This window comes from Haliotis rubra, unplaced genomic scaffold (assembly GCF_003918875.1).
Source record: "Haliotis rubra isolate DU_JTF1 unplaced genomic scaffold, ASM391887v1 Scf34, whole genome shotgun sequence".
Classification (NCBI taxonomy): Eukaryota; Metazoa; Mollusca; class Gastropoda; order Lepetellida; family Haliotidae; genus Haliotis; species Haliotis rubra.
The window spans coordinates 179,049-198,458 of record NW_025767013.1 but is presented as its reverse complement, the minus strand read 5'-3'; the positions used below and the strand labels follow the sequence as shown (position 1 = coordinate 198,458).

The following is a 19,410-nucleotide window of genomic DNA, read 5'->3' as shown; positions in this document are numbered from 1 at the left end:
AGCAATGTAGTCATTGTCTATCCAACTTGTTCCTTGTCTCTTGTAGTCATTGTCTATCCAACTTGTTCCTCTCTTAGCTATGTAGTCATTGTCTATCCAACTTGTTCTCTCTTAGCTATGTAGTCATTGTCTATCCAACTTGTTCCTCTCTTAGCTATGTAGTCATTGTCTATCCAACTTGTTCCTCTCTTAGCTATGTAGTCATTGTCTATCCAACTTGTTCCTCTCTTAGCTATGTAGTCATTGTCTATCCAACTTGTTCCTCTCTTAGCTATGTAGTCATTGTCTATCCAACTTGTTCCTCTCTTAGCTATGTAGTCATTGTCTATCCAACTTGTTCCTCTCTTAGCTTATGTAGTCATTGTCTATCCAACTTGTTCCTCTCTAAGCTTATGTAGTCATTGTCTATCCAACTTGTTCCTCTCTTAGCTTATGTAGTCATTGTCTATCCAACTTGTTCCTCTCTAAGCTTATGTAGTCATTGTCTATCCAACTTGTTCCTCACATCAGCAACATGTCCAGTCATTGTTCATCGAACTTATTGCTCTGTGACAGGACCCTGAGGAGGAGTTCCAGTTTGTTGTTGAGCTCCTGGCAGCCGTCGAGGATGCTGAGCTGAATGAAGGAAGTCTGTTTGCCACTGTGGTCGTGGAGGCGAGTGACTTTGTGAGAGGACAGATTGGCTTTATCCGAGCTTCACTGTGAGTACTAGCTAGTCATGATTTAAGATGCTGAATGTAAATTTGTTGTTGTCATTATTTCTCATAACTATGATGCTTTAAACAAGATATTCTGACACCAACTCACAGTATGGGATGATTGGTACAGTTCCAATTGTAGCATTTCAATAACAAGTTTTCTGAAGCGCTTCTTTAAATTTCCTTAAATTTAAATCTTTCATGATACCTTATGATATGGAGTCAAGAAATGACACAACACTCACTGGCTGTGTAGGCTGGCCATTGTTGGGGATGAGGACAGGACCGTGCGTTTGACAGTTGAACGCACTATGGGACAAAACTATGATGTGGAGGTATCATATGAGACATATGAGACTACAAAGATTGAAGACGCAGGAGTTGACATCTATCCTGCAGTTGCATCTCAAGACTTCAACACACAGTCCGGAACCCTTCAGTTTGCATCTGGGTCACAGGTTTGTTATTTACAATCTAACTGCTTATAACTGCTTAGGCTGCGCAACATATGCTTAAATGTTTTGGATAACACTTTCTCAGGGAAGTGGAGATCCTAGTACTATTTTGGCTGAGTGAGTGAGTCTAGTTTTATGCCACTTTTGGAAATATTCCATCAATATCACGGCAGGGGACACCAGAAATAGGTTTCACACATTGTACACATATGGAGATTTTGGCTGAGAGTGTAAGTACTAGAATCTATACTTTACTGAGAAACTATAATCCCAAATATGACATGTTACATTTAATTGCTTACTTAAAGGTATTGTGTATTCCTCAATAAATTTGATTATTTCCCCTATAAACACAGAGCCTTATCATCAGAAATAGCACATAAACAGATCTGTACTAAATCACATCAAGTTAATTCTGTTATTACACTCTTATAATAAACGTATACTTGTATGTCTGGACTCTATCTATTTTAGTAATTTTATTCAAACTTTCATTCAGTATTGTTGACGATATTTTTGAGTGAAATCAAGTGTGAACTGAAATGCATATCGCACCAAATAACCGTTATCTGCACCAATTATTTGTTTGAGTTTGGCTATTACAAATATGTTGACAGATGTTTTTGTGATTGCAATAGCAAGAATCACACACACAATAATCTGAAGTGTCACACTTTTATTTTGTTCTAAATAATATGAATATCTCTAAATTTTACATTTGCCGCTCTTATACTTCGTTTTCACAATAACAGCTGTAAACAAACAAAATGACAGTTTAGCCTTCCAAGTTTTGACGATGTATCTTTATTTGTTCCAGAATTCCCTGAAGACCATTGATGTCGCACTCTCACCGATCACAAGCTCCAACAACCCCCTACCAAAACAGTTCCGCCTCAGGCTCAAACTCCCCAAAAATGGAGCTAGGTAAGGCATGCACTTGGCAATCTCAAACAATTAGGTATCATTACTGGCTGTATTAGTTATATAGTGAACCTATACAGAGTTAACATCATGGAATATTGTTGGATTTTATACACTCATTGGGACTTGGGTCTTGCTGTCCCCGATGTTTAGTAATCTCTGAATGGGGACCTATTCTACGCTAGAATCCCAAAGAAGAAATGTGATGTACATCTTTACTTGCCAACAGTTTAATGAGAGTTGGCTCAAGGTTGATAATGAAATTGATATATATTTTTACAGTCTTAAGCCAAACAGTGCAGAAGCCACAGTTCGCATTGTGAGTCAGAAAGATGTTGGTATCTGGACGACTATTGCTGAGAGATTTAACACACCTCTAACCGATCCAAATATTCAGAAGTAAGTACAGCCACTATCATGTGTTGGCAATGCCATAAAGAACAGTCCGTTGCCATGTCTCATGTGTTAAGCAATGTTTGTTTCTTGGGTCATAATGACGTTTATTTATTTTGATATGTTTGTTCATTATATTATGACACAAGTGTTCATTGTTACATGTTTGGGCTCTATTTATGTTTGTTCATTTTCAAATGTCTTAACATTCTCATGTTTGTTCATCACAACTTGTTTGACATATTTGTCTATTGCTTGAATATTCCGATATGTTTGAACATTACAATATGTTTGATCATAATGACCTGTTAACATTCTTATGTTTGTTAATTATAACATGTTTTGACATTATGAACAATGTATGTTCATCATAACATGTTTGAACATAATAATATGTTTGATCATGGCAACTTTGCTTGTGATGACATATTTTATCATGATGACATTTTTGATTGTGATGAAATGTTTGAATATTCTGATGTTTGTTGAAGACATGTTTGAATATTCTGATGTTTGTTGATGAGGACATGTTTGAACATTCTGATGTTTGTTGATGAGGACATGTTTGAACATTCTGATGTTTGTTGATGAGGACATGTTTGAACATTCTGATGTTTGTTGATGAGGACATGTTTGAACATTCTGATGTTTGTTGATGAGGACATGTTTGAACATTCTGATGTTTGTTGATGAGGACATGTTTGAACATTCTGATGTTTGTTGATGAGGACATGTTTGAACATTCTGATGTTTGTTGATGAGGACATGTTTGAATATTCTGATATTTGTTGATGAGGACATGTTTGAACATTCTGATGTTTGTTGATGAGGACATGTTTGAATATTCTGATGTTTGTTGATGAGGACATGTTTGAACATTCTGATGTTTGTTGATGAGGACATGTTTGAATATTCTGATATTTGTTGATGAGGACATGTTTGAACATTCTGATGTTTGTTCACCACAACATATTTTTCCATGCTCACAGTACCCTGGCCCAGCTGGACACCATAGTGAGAGATGACCTGGATGATAACACCATAAAGTTGATAGAGGACACCCTGTCCAGCATCACAAAGGAAGGAGAAAAGAGGAAGTGAGTCACTATGTACCACTAACTTTAGTCTGTTATAATCACAATTCCTTATACACATTTTGATTAAAATAAATAGCAAGTGACTAAAAACAACAACCGTTGGTTACATATGTTAGTACATTACAATCATCCCTTTAGGCTTTAGTCCACCATCCAGCTGTCATGTAGTCTGTCTCATAATCACTGAACTGCTTTATTTCCATTCCACCCAGCCCTTTCAACAATGGTAAAGCCTTGAATGAAGCCAGTCTGGATTTGCTCAAGTGCCTCTGAATCTCTCATCTCACTGGGGCTCCTTTTCAATTAAAATGGACTTATTTGTTTCTTTAAATTATATATACTCGGAGACCAAGCATTAGTCTAAATATGTTTTCAACGAAATCACGATTTTTATGACATTCCACTCACAGCAGTGTTAGACTAGCTGCCATGCTGTAATGTAACTGAAATACTTGTCATGGTAGTGGTAAACCTTTCTCCCTCTCTCTGACCTGTGAAGATCCGGGGTACAATAGGTCTTCAGCAACCCATGCTTGCCACAAAAAAGCGACTATGCTTGTCGTAACAGGCGACTAATGGGATCGGGGTGGTCAGGCTTGCTGGCTTGGTTGACACATGTCATCGGTTCCCAATTGCTCAGATCGATGCTCATGTTATTGATCACTGGATTGTCTGGTCCAGACTCGATTATTTACAGACCACCGCCATATAGCTGGAATATTGCTGAGTGCGGCGTAAAACTAAACTCACTCACTCACTCATTCTCCCTCACTCTCCCTCCAGACTCTCAGATGAGGTGATCACGCGCACGTTGGGCCTGTACTGCAAGCTGATGGAGCCCGGAGCCACAGATGCCAGGAAGGGGAAATACTCCTTGGCCAAGTCCCTGGAAGCATTTGCATACACTCTCGTGAAGGGTGCACCTTGCCTGGACCCAGCTCACCCTGATGTTGGGAAACTGTGAGTAACATCATCAACCACTGTGGGCATGCCGTCCTTGTTTCTCTCAGGGTATAAGTGGGGACTTTGTGTGTGAGCTGGGTTCATTAGGCCTAAAAAAAAACAAAAATGTTGTGGTTCCGATCACCTGACCGACCCTTGAATTCTGGTGGTGACCCTAATTTTGGAAGCAGTATAAATGAAATAAGATTTTAGATACCATTTTTTTTTCCTGGCACCGACAGACATCAGTCATTGTGATAGAGAAAGTTGACATGATGGCCGAAACCTTGATGGAATAAACAATTATACATTGATAAATGTGTTATTAGTTTGTACTTTACTTCTAAAAATATATGTTAAAAAAAAAATCCTACCTACCTACCCTAAATTTTAAAGAGGTGTAATTAGAACCACAACATTTTTTTATTTGGCCTTAAGGCAAGCCCCTTATAAGTCATTTTGCATTTGTATGTCCTTACTTTTAAGTCAAATAGAGAGATGTGTTACACATATACTATCATCAATGTCTGCAACTGGTAGATTTAGAAAACAAATAAGAAGTAAAGTACTTTGCATCTCTGTGAAGGGGAAGGGGGTGGAGTCCAGTGGTTAAAGAGTTCACATGGACACAATATGTGAAGCCCATTGCTAGAATATTACTAAAAGCTCACTCATCTCTTCATGAGTTCTTCCCTCTATAGCGGTTGACACAAGCTCATTGTCACAGATGTTGATAAAATAAATGCAAACATGTGACAAAAAATGTCATCTTGGGCCATGGACTTTTCTTTTAAAGCTCTAAGCAAATTGAAATTTGACTTTGAAGTAGATCAAAAAGAGCCAGTATGACACTTCCCTCTTTGTTGACCTCATTTACTTGTGTAGTACCAGTGAGAGTGTCACAGAGGCACTGGAAGGAAGTTACATCTGTCTGTTAATTGGCGAGATTTGAAGTATATGTGGTATGACCCATGGACAAAACATAGGAAGATTCAGTGTTTTAAGTTTCTGACACAGGTGAAGGTCATAGTTCACTATAGTAAAAATACAGCGTGACACTCACTCACTAATAAAGTTCATGACGTGTGTTCTATTACTGTTTATTGTCATTTCGTATCTGGTCAGTCATATGACTGTGTAACGGTATTCTAAACAGCTGGATATTACACTTCAATAATTCATGTAACACCTAATAACAAAATGTACAGCTTCCTAGAGATAGCTTGTATTTCACTGTTAATTTGACAGTCTTTATGCTTAAAATGATATAATTGCAGTCAATCAATCTGAAATAAATGAATGAATGAATGAATGAGAACTTAACTAAAATCCCAATTTGAACAAAATATTTGACATCTTCCCAAATTGCATCCCAGGAAGCTTAGTTTAGAATTCTAGATAAATTCATGAAGTCAACAGAATAATGATAAGTTTAAACATCAATGACATATTGACAGGTACTCAGTGACATGTTTTCAAGGCCGAGTGTGGCAGCAGGTTGTCTGAATGTGTATGTGCAGGCTGGTCTCCCTCAGCACTTTTGTTGTTTAGGTTTTCATAATCAATGGTGTTTGCAGTCTGATGGCTTGTATACTAACAGTACATTTTGTATAGCTAGAACATTAGTTTGGTATTGGACCGCATCAACGCGTTTTTCGGGGGGTATTAAAATGGACGTCCGTGCGTGCGTAAGTGCGTCCGTCCGTGCGTGCGTGCGTCCGTCCGTGCGTGCACATTTGTCTTTTCCGGAGCAAAACTCTAAAACCGTTCACTATTTCTTCACCAAACTAGGCACATAGATAGATCTGGTGGTGTACTGGTGCCTTTTGGTAGTTTTGGAATTCTGAATAAAACATTTTTGGCGTTTCCATGGCAACAAGTTCAACTTACAATGAAATTAGTGGTAGTGCTCTTTTCCAGAGCAGAACTCTAAAACTGTTCTCTATTTCTTCACCAAACTTGGCACATAGATTGATCTGGTGGTGTACTGGTGCCTTTTGGTAGTTTAGAAGTTCTGAATAAAATATTTTTGGCTTTTCCATGGCAAAAAGTTTGACTTAGCCTGAAATTGGTGGTTGTGCTCTTTTCCGGAGCAGAACTCTAAAACCGTTCACTATTTCTTCACCAAACTTGGCACATAGATAGATCTGGTAGTGTACTGATGCCTTTTGGTAGTTATGGAATTCTGAATAAAATATTTTTGGCATTTCCATGGCAACAAGTTTGACATAGACTGAAATTGGTGATAGTGCTCCTTTCTTGATCAGAACTTTAAAAAACCTTTCAATACTCTCCTTCCACTTCTCTATATACACACCTAAATATTTGACATAATCATAACTCGTAGACATAATCATGAAGAGTATTTTGCCATTGCGGGGGGATATTGATGACTTTGTCTTCTTGTTATTATTGTTTTTTTCAAGCGAGTATAGTATTCTGTTTATTACTCTAGAAACATAAATTGATAGAAACTGCCTACAGTGTGATGACTCTCATATCAATTTTCTGCGAGTCAAGCAAGGTCTTATACCATTGCGACAGAGGCATTAGCATTGTGATGTCATAACTGTAACCATTATGACATCATATGTCTAGCGGTATTACAGTAGTGTAATATTGCCGTAAAAATATTACACTGCAGTATCTTCCACGGGCAAGTAATAATTAAAAATATCATATATGTTGAACTTCGTTATATCATTGAGGTCCAAGGTCCACAAAGAAAATAAATTGTAAACACGTGTAGCCTTTGCCAACCTTTCCAAATGAACATACCTGATAAGTCTAAATGTTGTAGGGTATTTCAAAGTCAGATTCGCTGAAACCTGGTCAAGTTTGTGAAGACATAGATAATTTTGTTGCCTTGACCTATAGTAAATGTTACATCTCTCTATTCTTGTATGGAAGGGTATCAAGATTATTTTGACTAATACTGTAATAGGTGCTGGGACATTTAAATGTTGAATCAGGGGATGGGATGATATAGATTAAAACAGTGCAATAAATAGAGGATATTATATGAGAGCCCATGTCATACTATGTTTACGACACGAGTCGGATATACCAATATTTAGGCATGAGTGTCGTAAACATAGTATGATATGGGCACGAATATAATATTCTGTTTATTACCGAAGTCGTCAAATTGAGGAAAATAAACCTGAATCTACTTTCAAACAGGCTGGCTACCCGCCGTCGGAGCATGTAGAACGCAACGTCACAGAAGAAACGTGACGTCATAGCCTTGTTCATGACGTCACGTCACCATGACAAAGTGATATGTTGCCCTAGGGCATCGTATGAAAAATATGAACCCCGATATGTTCGCCCTCGTAGGTAATAATTATGTAAAATACATTCATTTCCATGATCTTTCTGCTACATGAGTTGAAGAACAGTGCTGTAGATACAATGACAATGGTGTGACATTTCCTGGTCTGTTTCGTTACAGAGTATCTTATGAGTGCAACACAGTCAAACTGTCGGCTGGGAGAATCCCTATAGACACCCTGACAGGATTCAGCTTCACAGGACAGTGAGTATCTTAATTATTAGGAATATAGATTCTTGAGTACCAGTATCACATGGTTGTTAATGTATACTGTAATGTATACTGTAATGTAAACTGTTTCATGCTTGCTTAAATAGACAGACCGCCTCCGTGGTGTAGTGGTAAGAGCGTCCGCCCGGAGAGCGGAAGGTCGTGGGTTCGATCCCCGACCGCGTCATACCAAAAGACGTTAAAACATGGTACTTGTTGGTCCCTGCCTGGCGCTCGGCATTAATGGGTACAACAAGGACAGGTCGGCTCGGAGTCAGTATAATGTGTCTGAGTGGGGTATTCGTGCTTCACTGCGGCATGGTATCTCAGTGGGCTAGCACTATAAAACCAGCTTCAGTCTGGGCTAGTACAAGCAGCCGCACATACACATACACACGCATGCACGTCGTCATATGAGCGAAATATTCTCAAGCACGACGTTAAACCCAATTTCACCTCACCTCACCTTAAATAGACAGGAATTTTTAAATTAACATTGACACAATGTGGTAAACATTGTGTCTCCAAACCATTTTGTTGTCTGAATTTAAAGACGGCAGCAGCCATAATTATAATCATTGCGATTTATTTCATCTTAGGCGCAGTGATGAATTGAAGTTTCCAAACAAGATACCCAATATGCCTTCCACAGGAAAAGAGGTATGCTATCTACAAGCATCTGTTGTTTCCAGTGCCTATGGATGAGGAAGCAATATTAAGTGTAGATACTTCCATCTGAACCGACCCGTGAAGGTCCGGGTTAGAATATTGATCTTCACTAAAACCCATGCTTGTCGTAACAGGCAACTAACGGGATCGGGTGGTCAGGCTCGCTGACTTGGTTGACACGTCATCTATTCCCAGTTACGCAGATCGAGTTTAGTTTCACGCCGCACTCAGCGATATACCAGTTTTATGGCAGTGGTCTGTAAATAATCCACTCTGGACCAGACAATCCAGTGATCAACAGCATGAGCATTGATCTGCGCAATTGGGAATTGATGACATGTCAACCAAGTCAGCAAGCCTGACCACCCGACCCCGTTAGTCGCCTCTAACGACAAGCATGGGTTACTGAAAATCAATATTCTAACCCATACCTTCACGGGTCGAATTAAAGAAACTTTACATTATTAGGGATTTGTGGTTGGCCAAGATCTGTATGTGTCTTTCTTCATTGAAAGGAGTGAGGGGTTTGTATATTATGTCACTTTAGCATTATTCCAGCAATATTGCTGTGGAGAACACAGAAATGGGCTTTACACATAGTCCTTGTATTGAGAATTTAACCCAGGCCTTGGTCATGACAAGCAAACACTTAAACAACAAGGTACCCCACCTCCAAAGTAATCTCTTCCATATACTCATCCACACTGTTGTGTACTGCAGCCCAAGCTACAAGTATATGTTGAATGTATATTGATTTTAACTTCTGGCTGGTCTACATCTGCTGTTTGTTAGTTTACTCAGGAATATTCATGAACATGGAAGAGGAAAACCACTTCAGTATGTCAAAACAAATAGTGAAAAATCCATCCAAAACACCAAAGCATTTACCTGTACATCTGTGTTTTCCAGTGCAAGGATGTAAGTTTCATAGAATACAACAGCGACCTCTGGTTCCAGACAGAAACACCAACGGCATTACTGAACGGCAAGGTAAGCTGGCACAACCTGTCACACAGGACCTCAAATCCCTATCTTTTTGTATATATGAGGAATCTAAATGGGTACTGCAGTTCTGTGGAGGTAGGAAGGAGAAGGTATGGTGAGGGCTTTCTTTCAGTTCACAGGATCTTCATAATTCAAGAATGAGCAAAATGTTCAGAAATGGTCATAACAAATTTGTTCACAAGAAAGAAACCTAGACAACAACCAATGTTTGGTTTGAATGGTATTTGTAAGCCTAAAATATATTGAAAAGGTTGATTTTAGAGTTTTGTGGGAAACATTCCTTGTGTTATTGTGATTTTTGTAATGCAAGCTGATTTTGTCTGGGCATGAAAACAGATGGCAAACATTTCATCTTGGGTCATGGACTTGTTAGTTCTTTGATTTTCTCTTGAAACTGGAAAACTCATCCGGTTTGCTGCTTTAGCAATGCCTGTGTACTTGAACATACCAGAAGGAAGAAAAATGGCGGGTAGTCATTTGAACATATCTCATGATTTTCACAAATGTCAAACAGTACATTTCGAGTGGCCTTATCCTACCTCAACCATTTATGCAAAAAACGACCTTGACTGGATTGCCTAATTAGGCTATAGATATGAACCTGTTCACTTTTGACTCATTGATTTAAATTTGCTCTCCTTTCAAAGGTCATATCGATCGGCATCAAGGGTCAGTCTTCAGGATATTCAGAAGATCCTGTCACGTTCAAGGTCCACAGTCCCGACCGTCGGGTGTCCACATCTACAGCAGAGTAAGTCAGACACATAGCAGTCTGCTCTTTTGTCTGACTGGTAGAGTTGCACTTTTGCTGCAGATTGATAGTCTGGTAGAGTTGCAATGTTTCTGCAGAATTGCTTGATAATGTGGCACTTTTGCTGCAGATTGATAGTCTGGTAGAGTTGCAATATTTCTGCAGAATTACTTGATAATGTGGCACTTTTGCTGCAGATTGATAGTCTGGTAGAGTTGCAATATTTCTGCAGAATTACTTGATAATGTGGCACTTTGCTGCAGATTGATAGTCTGGTAGAGTTGCAATATTTCTGCAGAATTACTTGATAATGTGGCACTTTTGCTGCAGATTGATAGTCTGGTAGAGTTGCAATATTTCTGCAGAATTACTTGATAATGTGGCACTTTTGCTGCAGATTGATAGTCTGGTAGAGTTGCAATATTTCTGCAGAATTGCTTGATAATGTGGCACTTTTGCTACAGATTGATAGTCTGGTAGAGTTGCAATATTTCTGTAGAATTGCATGATAATGTGGCACTTTTGCTGCAGATTGATAGTCTGGTAGAGTTGCAATATTTCTGCAGAATTACTTGATAATGTGGCACTTTTGCTGCAGATTGATAGTCTGGTAGAGTTGCAATATTTCTGCAGAATTACTTGATAATGTGGCACTTTTGCTGCAGATTGATAGTCTGGTAGAGTTGCAATATTTCTGCAGAATTACTTGATAATGTGGCACTTTTGCTGCAGATTGATAGTCTGGTAGAGTTGCAATATTTCTGCAGAATTACTTGATAATGTGGCACTTTTGCTGCAGATTGATAGTCTGGTAGAGTTGCAATATTTCTGCAGAATTATTTGATAATGTGGCACTTTTGCTGCAGATTGATAGTCTGGTAGAGTTGCAATATTTCTGCAGAATTACTTGATAATGTGGCACTTTTGCTGCAAATTGATAGTCTGGTAGAGTTGCAATATTTCTGCAGAATTACTTGATAATGTGGCACTTTTGCTGCAGATTGATAGTCTGGTAGAGTTGCAATATTTCTGCAGAATTGCTTGATAATGTGGCACTTTTGCTACAGATTGATAGTCTGGTAGAGTTGCAATATTTCTGCAGAATTGCATGATAATGTGGCACTTTTGCTGCAGATTGATAGTCTGGTAGAGTTGCAATATTTCTGCAGAATTACTTGATAATGTGGCATTTTTGCTGCAGAATTATCTGGTGGAGTTGCAACATTGCTACAGAGTGATACTCAGGAAGAGTTGTGCTATTGCTGCAGAATGTTGATCTAGTAGAGTTGCACTATTGATTTGAAAGGATGCTCTGGTAGAGTTGCATAGTGATGATCTGTTAGTAACACCTTTACTTAACCTCGGCTTACTACAGGTGTGTGTATTTCGATGAGACTGCAACCAAGTGGACGAATCCTACAGATGCATGTAAGGTGACGAATGCTGTGACTCTGGGAGACGAGGACTTTGTGGGATGTTCGTGTAACCACATGACTAGCTACTCTGTGATCGCCAAAACAATGGACCCTGGCTTGGTGTACTACGAGTTGTGGTTCTACATCTGCTGTGCTATTTGTATGGTAGGTACACATTCTACCGGTCAGCTGGCCTAAGTGAAAACAACACCCTGTCATATTCCGTAAATGAAGGGCATCAATCTTTTATTATTTATGAAAAGTCTTTAATTAGGTGTAGGTGGTATGATGAGTTGGCCAAAGTACCTTCATTGCTGACTCCTGTTGACTGGAGTTAGCTGAGATACAGTTCAGCCTGTTTACATGTTGGTCATCTATGTAAGACAATCATATACACCTATCTTGTTTGTAAGGTGACTGTATGTCAAGGTATGTGACAGTATGTATATTGATATTACTCTGTCTGTTTATGTGACTGTACGTCTGTTTACTGCATACACACATGTAGGTCTGAGTATGTGACTGTATGTCTGTGTGTATGAATGTTTATCAATACCTTGCTTTGTGTTCCAGGCATGTCTTCTGATTGTGATAGTCCTCCATCATGTCTGCTTCCAACAACCCATGATATCAGCCAGTCTGTTCATGCATCTTCTGTTTGCTGCCTTTGCCACTCTGGTAAGGACGGACTCCAGTAGCCCAACATGAAGTACAGTCTTTGTCATGCTCGAGTCCTGGGTTTGATTCTGTTGTCAAATTTAAGAAAATGAAAACAGTATTCCTGAGAGTGGCACAAAGGTCAACTTGCTCATTAAGTCCATAATGGACACATCAAGTCCCAAAGACTCGGTAGAGGTCAGCATCATGATTCTCTGTGCAGAGTTGCACCCCTTGGCCTTGTCAGGATATGCTGGCAATGGGTTCAAATCACAGTTTGCTCTGATTGATCATTCATTTGTCAGTACATGTACTTTAGCCTGTCCTATTTCCTCTCCAGCTCTGCATGGTGCTATCGGCCTACCTGAGTAAAAGTCAGCTCATCCTTGTGTCCTCAACCACTGACAACAACTACAGGTGCATCATCATGGGGCTGTTCCTGCATTACTTCTTCGTTGCTCAGTTCACCTGGATCATGACACTGGTAAGAATCTCGTGACCTACGGGTGAGGTGTTCCTGCATTACTTCTTCGTTGCTCAGTTCACCTGGATCATGACACTGGTAAGAATCTCGTGACCTACAGGTGAGGTGTTCCTGCATTACTTCTTCGTTGCTCAGTTCACCTGGATCATGACACTGGTAAGAATCTCGTGACCTACAGGTGAGGTGTTCCTGCATTACTTCTTCGTTGCTCAGTTCACCTGGATCATGACACTGGTAAGAATCTCGTGACCTACGGGTGAGGTGTTCCTGCATTACTTCTTCGTTGCTCAGTTCACCTTGATCATGACACTGGTAAGAATCTCGTGACCTACGGGTGAGGTGTTCCATTACTTCTTCGTTGCTCAGTTCACCTGGATCTTCTCGTGACTTGAGGTGTTCCCGCGCATTACTTCGTTGCTCAGTTCACCTGGATCATGACACTGGTGCTCAGTTCACACTGGATCATGACACTGGTAAGAATCTCGTGACCTACAGGTGAGGTGTTCCTGCATTACTTCTTCGTTGCTCAGTTCACCTGGATCATGACACTGGTAAGAATCTCGTGACCTACAGGTGAGGTGTTCCCGCATTACTTCTTCGTTGCTCAGTTCACCTGGATCATGACACTGGTAAGAATCTCGTGACCTACGGGTGAGGTGTTCCCGCATTACTTCTTCGTTGCTCAGTTCACCTGGATCATGACACTGGTAAGAATCTCGTGACCTACAGGTGAGGTGTTCCCTGGATCATGCATTACTTCTTCGTTGCTCAGTTCACCTTGATCATGACACTGGTAAGAATCTCGTGACCTACGGGTGAGGTGTTCCCGCATTACTTCTTCGTTGCTCAGTTCACCTGGATCATGACACTGGTAAGAATCTCGTGACCTACGGGTGAGGTGTTCCTGCATTACTTCTTCGTTGCTCAGTTCACCTGGATCATGACACTGGTAAGAATCTCGTGACCTACAGGTGATGTGTTCCCGCATTACTTCTTCGTTGCTCAGTTCACCTGGATCATGACACTGGTAAGAATCTCTCACGGGTGAGGTGTTCCTGCACCTACAGGTGAGGTGTTCCTGCATTACTTCTTCGTTGCTCAGTTCACCTGGATCATGACACTGGTAAGAATCTCGTGACCTACGGGTGAGGTGTTCCTGCATTACTTCTTCGTTGCTCAGTTCACCTGGATCATGACACTGGTAAGAATCTCGTGACCTACAGGTGAGGTGTTCCTGCATGACACTGGTATTACTTCAGGTGAGGTGTTCCGCATTACTGCTCAGTTCACTGGATCATGACACTGGTAAGAATCTCGTGACCTATGGGTGAGGTGTTCCTGCATTACTTCTTCAGTGCTCAGTTCACCTTGATCATGACACTAGTAAGAATCTCATTACCTACAGGTGGGCTGTTCTTGCATTATTATCTCAGTTCACCTGGATCATGACACTGGTAAGAATCTCGTTACCTACAGGTGGGCTGTTCTTGCATTATTGTCTCAGTTCTCCAGGAGACACTGGTAACAATTGTCTAGCTACCGGTGTATCATAATCTGACTCAGGTTCACTGCAGTTTGATATATGTGATTTGTTTCCAAGCTGAGAAGTCTCCCAGCTGCTATCTGCCAGGCAACTGTTTCTCATTGTATGTAGGTGAGAGTACTTCAGTCAATGCTGGGTGTGTTACCTTGGCGTTGGGTGGTTAAGTGTAGTAAATACAATTGTCCCACTGATTATCTTTCAGGCTGTGAACCTGTGGAAACTCCTCGTAATGAATGATGAGCATACAGAGAGGAAATATGTTCTCTTCTTCTTCCTCGGATGGGGTAAGTTGTAGACTTGATCACTAGCTGTGTTGGCAGTACTGTTATATAGATAGCCAAGGACCAAGGAAGCATAGCTAAATGAAGGTCAGTTGTGAAGTGCGTTCCATCCTAGGCCTGAAGTTCATCTGGCTTCAGGACCCATGATTGTCGATAAGAGCTAACACACAGTTGAGATTGGACAGGCATGACGACCTGATAATAAGTAATCGGCAGCATGGATCCTAGGGCTTATACTATCAACCACTGGACCTGATTATTGGCAGGATGTTGTTATATGGCTGGAATATCACTGATAGCAGAGAAGGTTAACATTAACTCCTGTGGAGGAGGTCAGTCACAAGACATGGGCTGAGTTTGACATACTGATGATACAAATGTGCACATCTTGATCCTGTCATTCATTTTGTGCGTAAACTAACAAATTAATGTCAAACTGACATACATTTGGAGGTGTCGTTGATTCAGATTGTTATTGGTATTGATTTAGAACGGTAATAATCCTTCTTGAGGACAGCATTGATTTACAATGGTAATAATCCTTCTTGAGGACAGCATTGATTTACAATGGTAATAATCCTTCTTGAGGACAACATTAATTTACAATGGTAATAATCCTTCTTGAGGACAGCATTGATTTAGAATGGTAATAATCCTTATTGAGGACAGCATTGATTTAGGATGGTAATAATCCTTCTTGAGGACAGCATTGATTTACAATGGTAATAATCCTTATTGAGGACAGCGTTGATTTAGGATGGTAATAATCCTTATTGAGGACAGCATTGATTTAGAATGGTAATAATCCTTATTGAGGACAGCATTGATTTAGAATGGTAATAATCCTTATTGAGGACAGCATTGATTTACAATGGTAATAATCCTTATTGAGGACAGCATTGATTTAGAATGGTAATAATCCTTATTGAGGACAGCATTGACTTAGAATGGTAATAATCCTTATTGAGGACAGCATTGATTTAGAATGGTAATAATTTCTTGAGGACAACATTAATTTACGATGGTAATAATCCTTCTTGAGGACAGCATTGATTTATAATGGTAATAATCCTTCTTGAGGACAACATTGACTTAGAATGGTAATAATCCTTATTGAGGACAGCATTGACTTAGAATGGTAATAATCCTTATTGAGGACAGCATTGATTTAGAATGGTAATAATTTCTTGAGGACAACATTAATTTACAATGGTTATAATCCTTCTTGAGGACAGCATTGATTTACAATGGTAATAATACTTCTTGAGGACAACATTAATTTACAATGGTAATAATCCTTCTTGAGGACAGCATTGATATAGAATGGTAGTAATCCTTATTGAGGACAACATTGATTTAGAATGGTAATAATTTCTTGAGGACAACATTGATTTAGAATGGTAATAATTTCTTGAAGACAGCATTGATTTAGAATGGTAGTAATTCTTCTTGAAGACAGCATTGATTTAGGATGGTTATAATCCTTATTGAGGACAGCATAGATTTAAAATGGTAATAATCCTTATTGAGGACAACATTGATTTAGAATGGTAATAATTTCTTGAAGACAGCATTGATTTAGAATGGTAGTAATTCTTCTTGAAGACAGCATTAATTTACACTGGTAATAATCCTTCTTGAGGACAGCATTGATTTAGGATGGTAATAATCCTTATTGAGGACAACATTGATTTAGAATTGTAATAATTTCTTGAGGACAACATTGATTTAGAATGGTAATAATTTATTGAAGACAGCATTGATTTAGAATGGTAATAATCCTTCTTGAGGACAGCATTGATTTAGAATGGTAATAATCCTTCTTGAGGACAACATTAATTTACAATGGTAATAATCCTTCTTGAGGACAGCATTGATTTAGAATGGTAATAATCCCTATTGAGGACAGCATTGATTTAGAATGGTAATAATTTCTTGAGGACAACATTGATTTAGAATGGTAGTAATTCTTCTTGAAGACAGCATTGATTTAGGATGGTAATAATCCTTCTTGAGGACAGCATAGATTTAAAATGGTATTATTCCTACCTACTTCAGCACAACATTGATCCAATCTGTTATTGTTTCAGGGCTGCCGTTGTTGATTGTAGGAGTTTTCTATGCAATAGTGTACAACCTGTATAAGTATGTGTATACATTGCCTATGGACTTCATATACGGAGATGTTAACAACAACAGTGAAATGTGAGTAACAATTTACAAAATGCTTCATAATTCTTTATTTAGTAGTAAACTATGTATAACTGTATATATGTAGTAAGACATATGTATATCTATATACTAGTAGTAAGACTATATCTGTCTGTCCACTCAACTGTAAGAATGATTTTACAGGTGCTTCATAACCAACCCGTATGCTGCTCTGGGTGGTGTCATTGTCCCAGTGTTGATCATCCTTCTCGTGGTGTGCGTTGTCTTCATCAAGGCCTTCCAGATGTCTGGCCAGTGGGAGTCCTATGATGACATCTACAGGGGCAGATACAACAGGATGGGTGAGTCTCAGAGGGGTTACAACAGGGTGTGACCTAGAGGGTATAGAAAAGGATTGGTCCTAGAGGGTACGCAGTTGGTGGATGAGTCCCAGAGGGGTTACAACAGAGTGTGACCTAGAGGGGATAGAAAAGGATTGGTCCTAGAGGGTACGCAGTTGGTGGATGAGACCCAGAGGGGTTACAACAGAGCGTGACCTAGAGGGGATAGAAAAGGATTGGTCCTAGAGGGTACGCAGTGGTGTGGGTGAGTCCTAGACTGGGTTACAACAGAGCGTGCCCTAGAGGGGACAGAAAAGGGTTGGTCCTAGGGGGACGCAGTGGTGTGGGTGAGTCCTAGACTGGGTTACAACAGAGTGTGCCCTAGAGGAGATAAAAAAGGTTGGTCCTAGGGTGACGCAGTGGTGTGGGTGAGTCCTAGACTGGGTTACAACAGAGTGTGCCCTAGAGGAGAGAGAAAAAGGTTGGTCCTAGGGGGATGCAGTGGTGTGGGTGAGTCCTAGACTTGGTTACAACAGAGCGTGCCCTAGAGGGGATAGAAAAGGATTGGTCCTAGGGGGACGCAGTGGTGTGGGTGAGTCCTAGACTTGGTTACAACAGAGTGTGCTCTAGAGGGGACAGAAAAGGATGGGTCCTAGGGGGACGCAGTGGTGTAGGTGAGTCCTAGACTGGGTTACAACAGAGTGTGCCCTAGAGGGGTCAGAAAAGGGTTGGTCCTAGGGGGACGCAGTGGTGTGGGTGAGTTCTAGACTGGGTTACAACAGAGTGTGCCCTAGAGGAGATAGAAAAAGGTTGGTCCTAGGGTGGCGCAGTGGTGTGGGTGAGTCCTAGACTGGGTTACAACAGAGTGTGCCCTAGAGGGGACAGAAAAGGATTGGTCCTAGGGGGACGCAGTTGTGTGGGTGAGTCCTAGACTGGGTTACAACAGAGTGTGCCCTAGAGGGGACAGAAAAGGGTTGGTCCTAGGGGGACGCAGTGGTGTGGGTGAGTCCTAGACTGGGTTACAACAGAGTGTGCCCTAGAGGAGATGGAAAAAGGTTGGTCCTAGGGGGACGCAGTGGTGTGGGTGAGTCCTAGACTGGGTTACAACAGAGTGTGCCCTAGAGGAGATAGAAAAAGGTTGGTCCTAGGGGGACGCAGTGGTGTGGGTGAGTCCTAAACTGGGTTACAACAGAGTGTGACCAAGAGGGGATAGAAAAGGATTGGTCCTAGGGGGACGCAGTGGTGTGGGTGAGTCCTAGACTGGGTTACAACAGAGTGTGACCTAGAGGGGATAGAAAAAGATTGGTCCTAGGGGGACGCAGTGGTGTGGGTGAGTCCTAGACTGGGTTACAACAGAGTGTGCCCTAGAGGGGATAGAAAAGGATCCTGGGGCAGATCCAGAGGGGATGGTTTGTTCTCCCTTCTCTCTCTCTCCCCTCCTCTCTCAAGGATAAATTCCAGCATGAATCTGTTGATGTCCACACATATCATGAACTTGAAGACCCAGTCTTATATGCAAACTAGTGAAGGTGAGAAACATGTGGCTTGTGTGAAAGATACCCAAAGTAATGGATCAGGCCTGAAGATGGATCAGTCTAGTTTTCAGTAATTGGATGCTGCACTTACATATCCCTGTGATATTGGGTAGTGGTACATTACCTTGTTGTACATGTACACAGTGTATGCTCTAGTATGGGGACTAACTGTCCTGTTTGTTTCCAGAGATCAAGCTGATGTTGCTCATGTGGGGCTTGCTGGCATTCACCTGGTTGTGGGCTGGGCTACACATGGTGTATGGCCAGCTGTGGTTGATCATCCTGTTCTGTGTGTTTATTCTCATACTGGTAAGGCGTTGTGTTAGTTTCACATTGATTTGCAAATATACTCATGCTAAATGTTTAAAGATGAAACTAAATAGCAAATGTTTTCTTCAGCCATATGCAAACTTAAAGTCTAGTCACTATGATGAAGGAGACTATACAGGTGGGCCAGTCACGAGATGCCACAATTCACTGTTGTGTCCTTGGGTGTGCCAGTAACCTATAATTATGTGCTCAAATCCT

The 19,410-nt window shown here is 40.5% G+C and overlaps 1 protein-coding gene across 1 annotated transcript in view; it reads left to right on the top strand.

Moving 5' to 3' along the window:
• LOC124284569 (adhesion G-protein coupled receptor V1-like) overlaps positions 1-19,410 on the top strand; it is a 140,003-nt gene that overhangs the window by 118,253 nt on the left and 2,340 nt on the right. Inside the window, 17 exon segments of the mRNA XM_046720662.1 lie at positions 556-701; positions 955-1,156; positions 1,971-2,077; positions 2,357-2,473; positions 3,457-3,564; positions 4,348-4,524; positions 7,961-8,044; positions 8,650-8,710; positions 9,629-9,709; positions 10,372-10,475; positions 11,851-12,055; positions 12,464-12,568; positions 12,888-13,031; positions 14,777-14,858; positions 16,946-17,060; positions 17,211-17,368; positions 19,070-19,191. Of these exon segments, the coding sequence (XP_046576618.1) occupies positions 556-701; positions 955-1,156; positions 1,971-2,077; positions 2,357-2,473; positions 3,457-3,564; positions 4,348-4,524; positions 7,961-8,044; positions 8,650-8,710; positions 9,629-9,709; positions 10,372-10,475; positions 11,851-12,055; positions 12,464-12,568; positions 12,888-13,031; positions 14,777-14,858; positions 16,946-17,060; positions 17,211-17,368; positions 19,070-19,191 (2,118 nt within the window).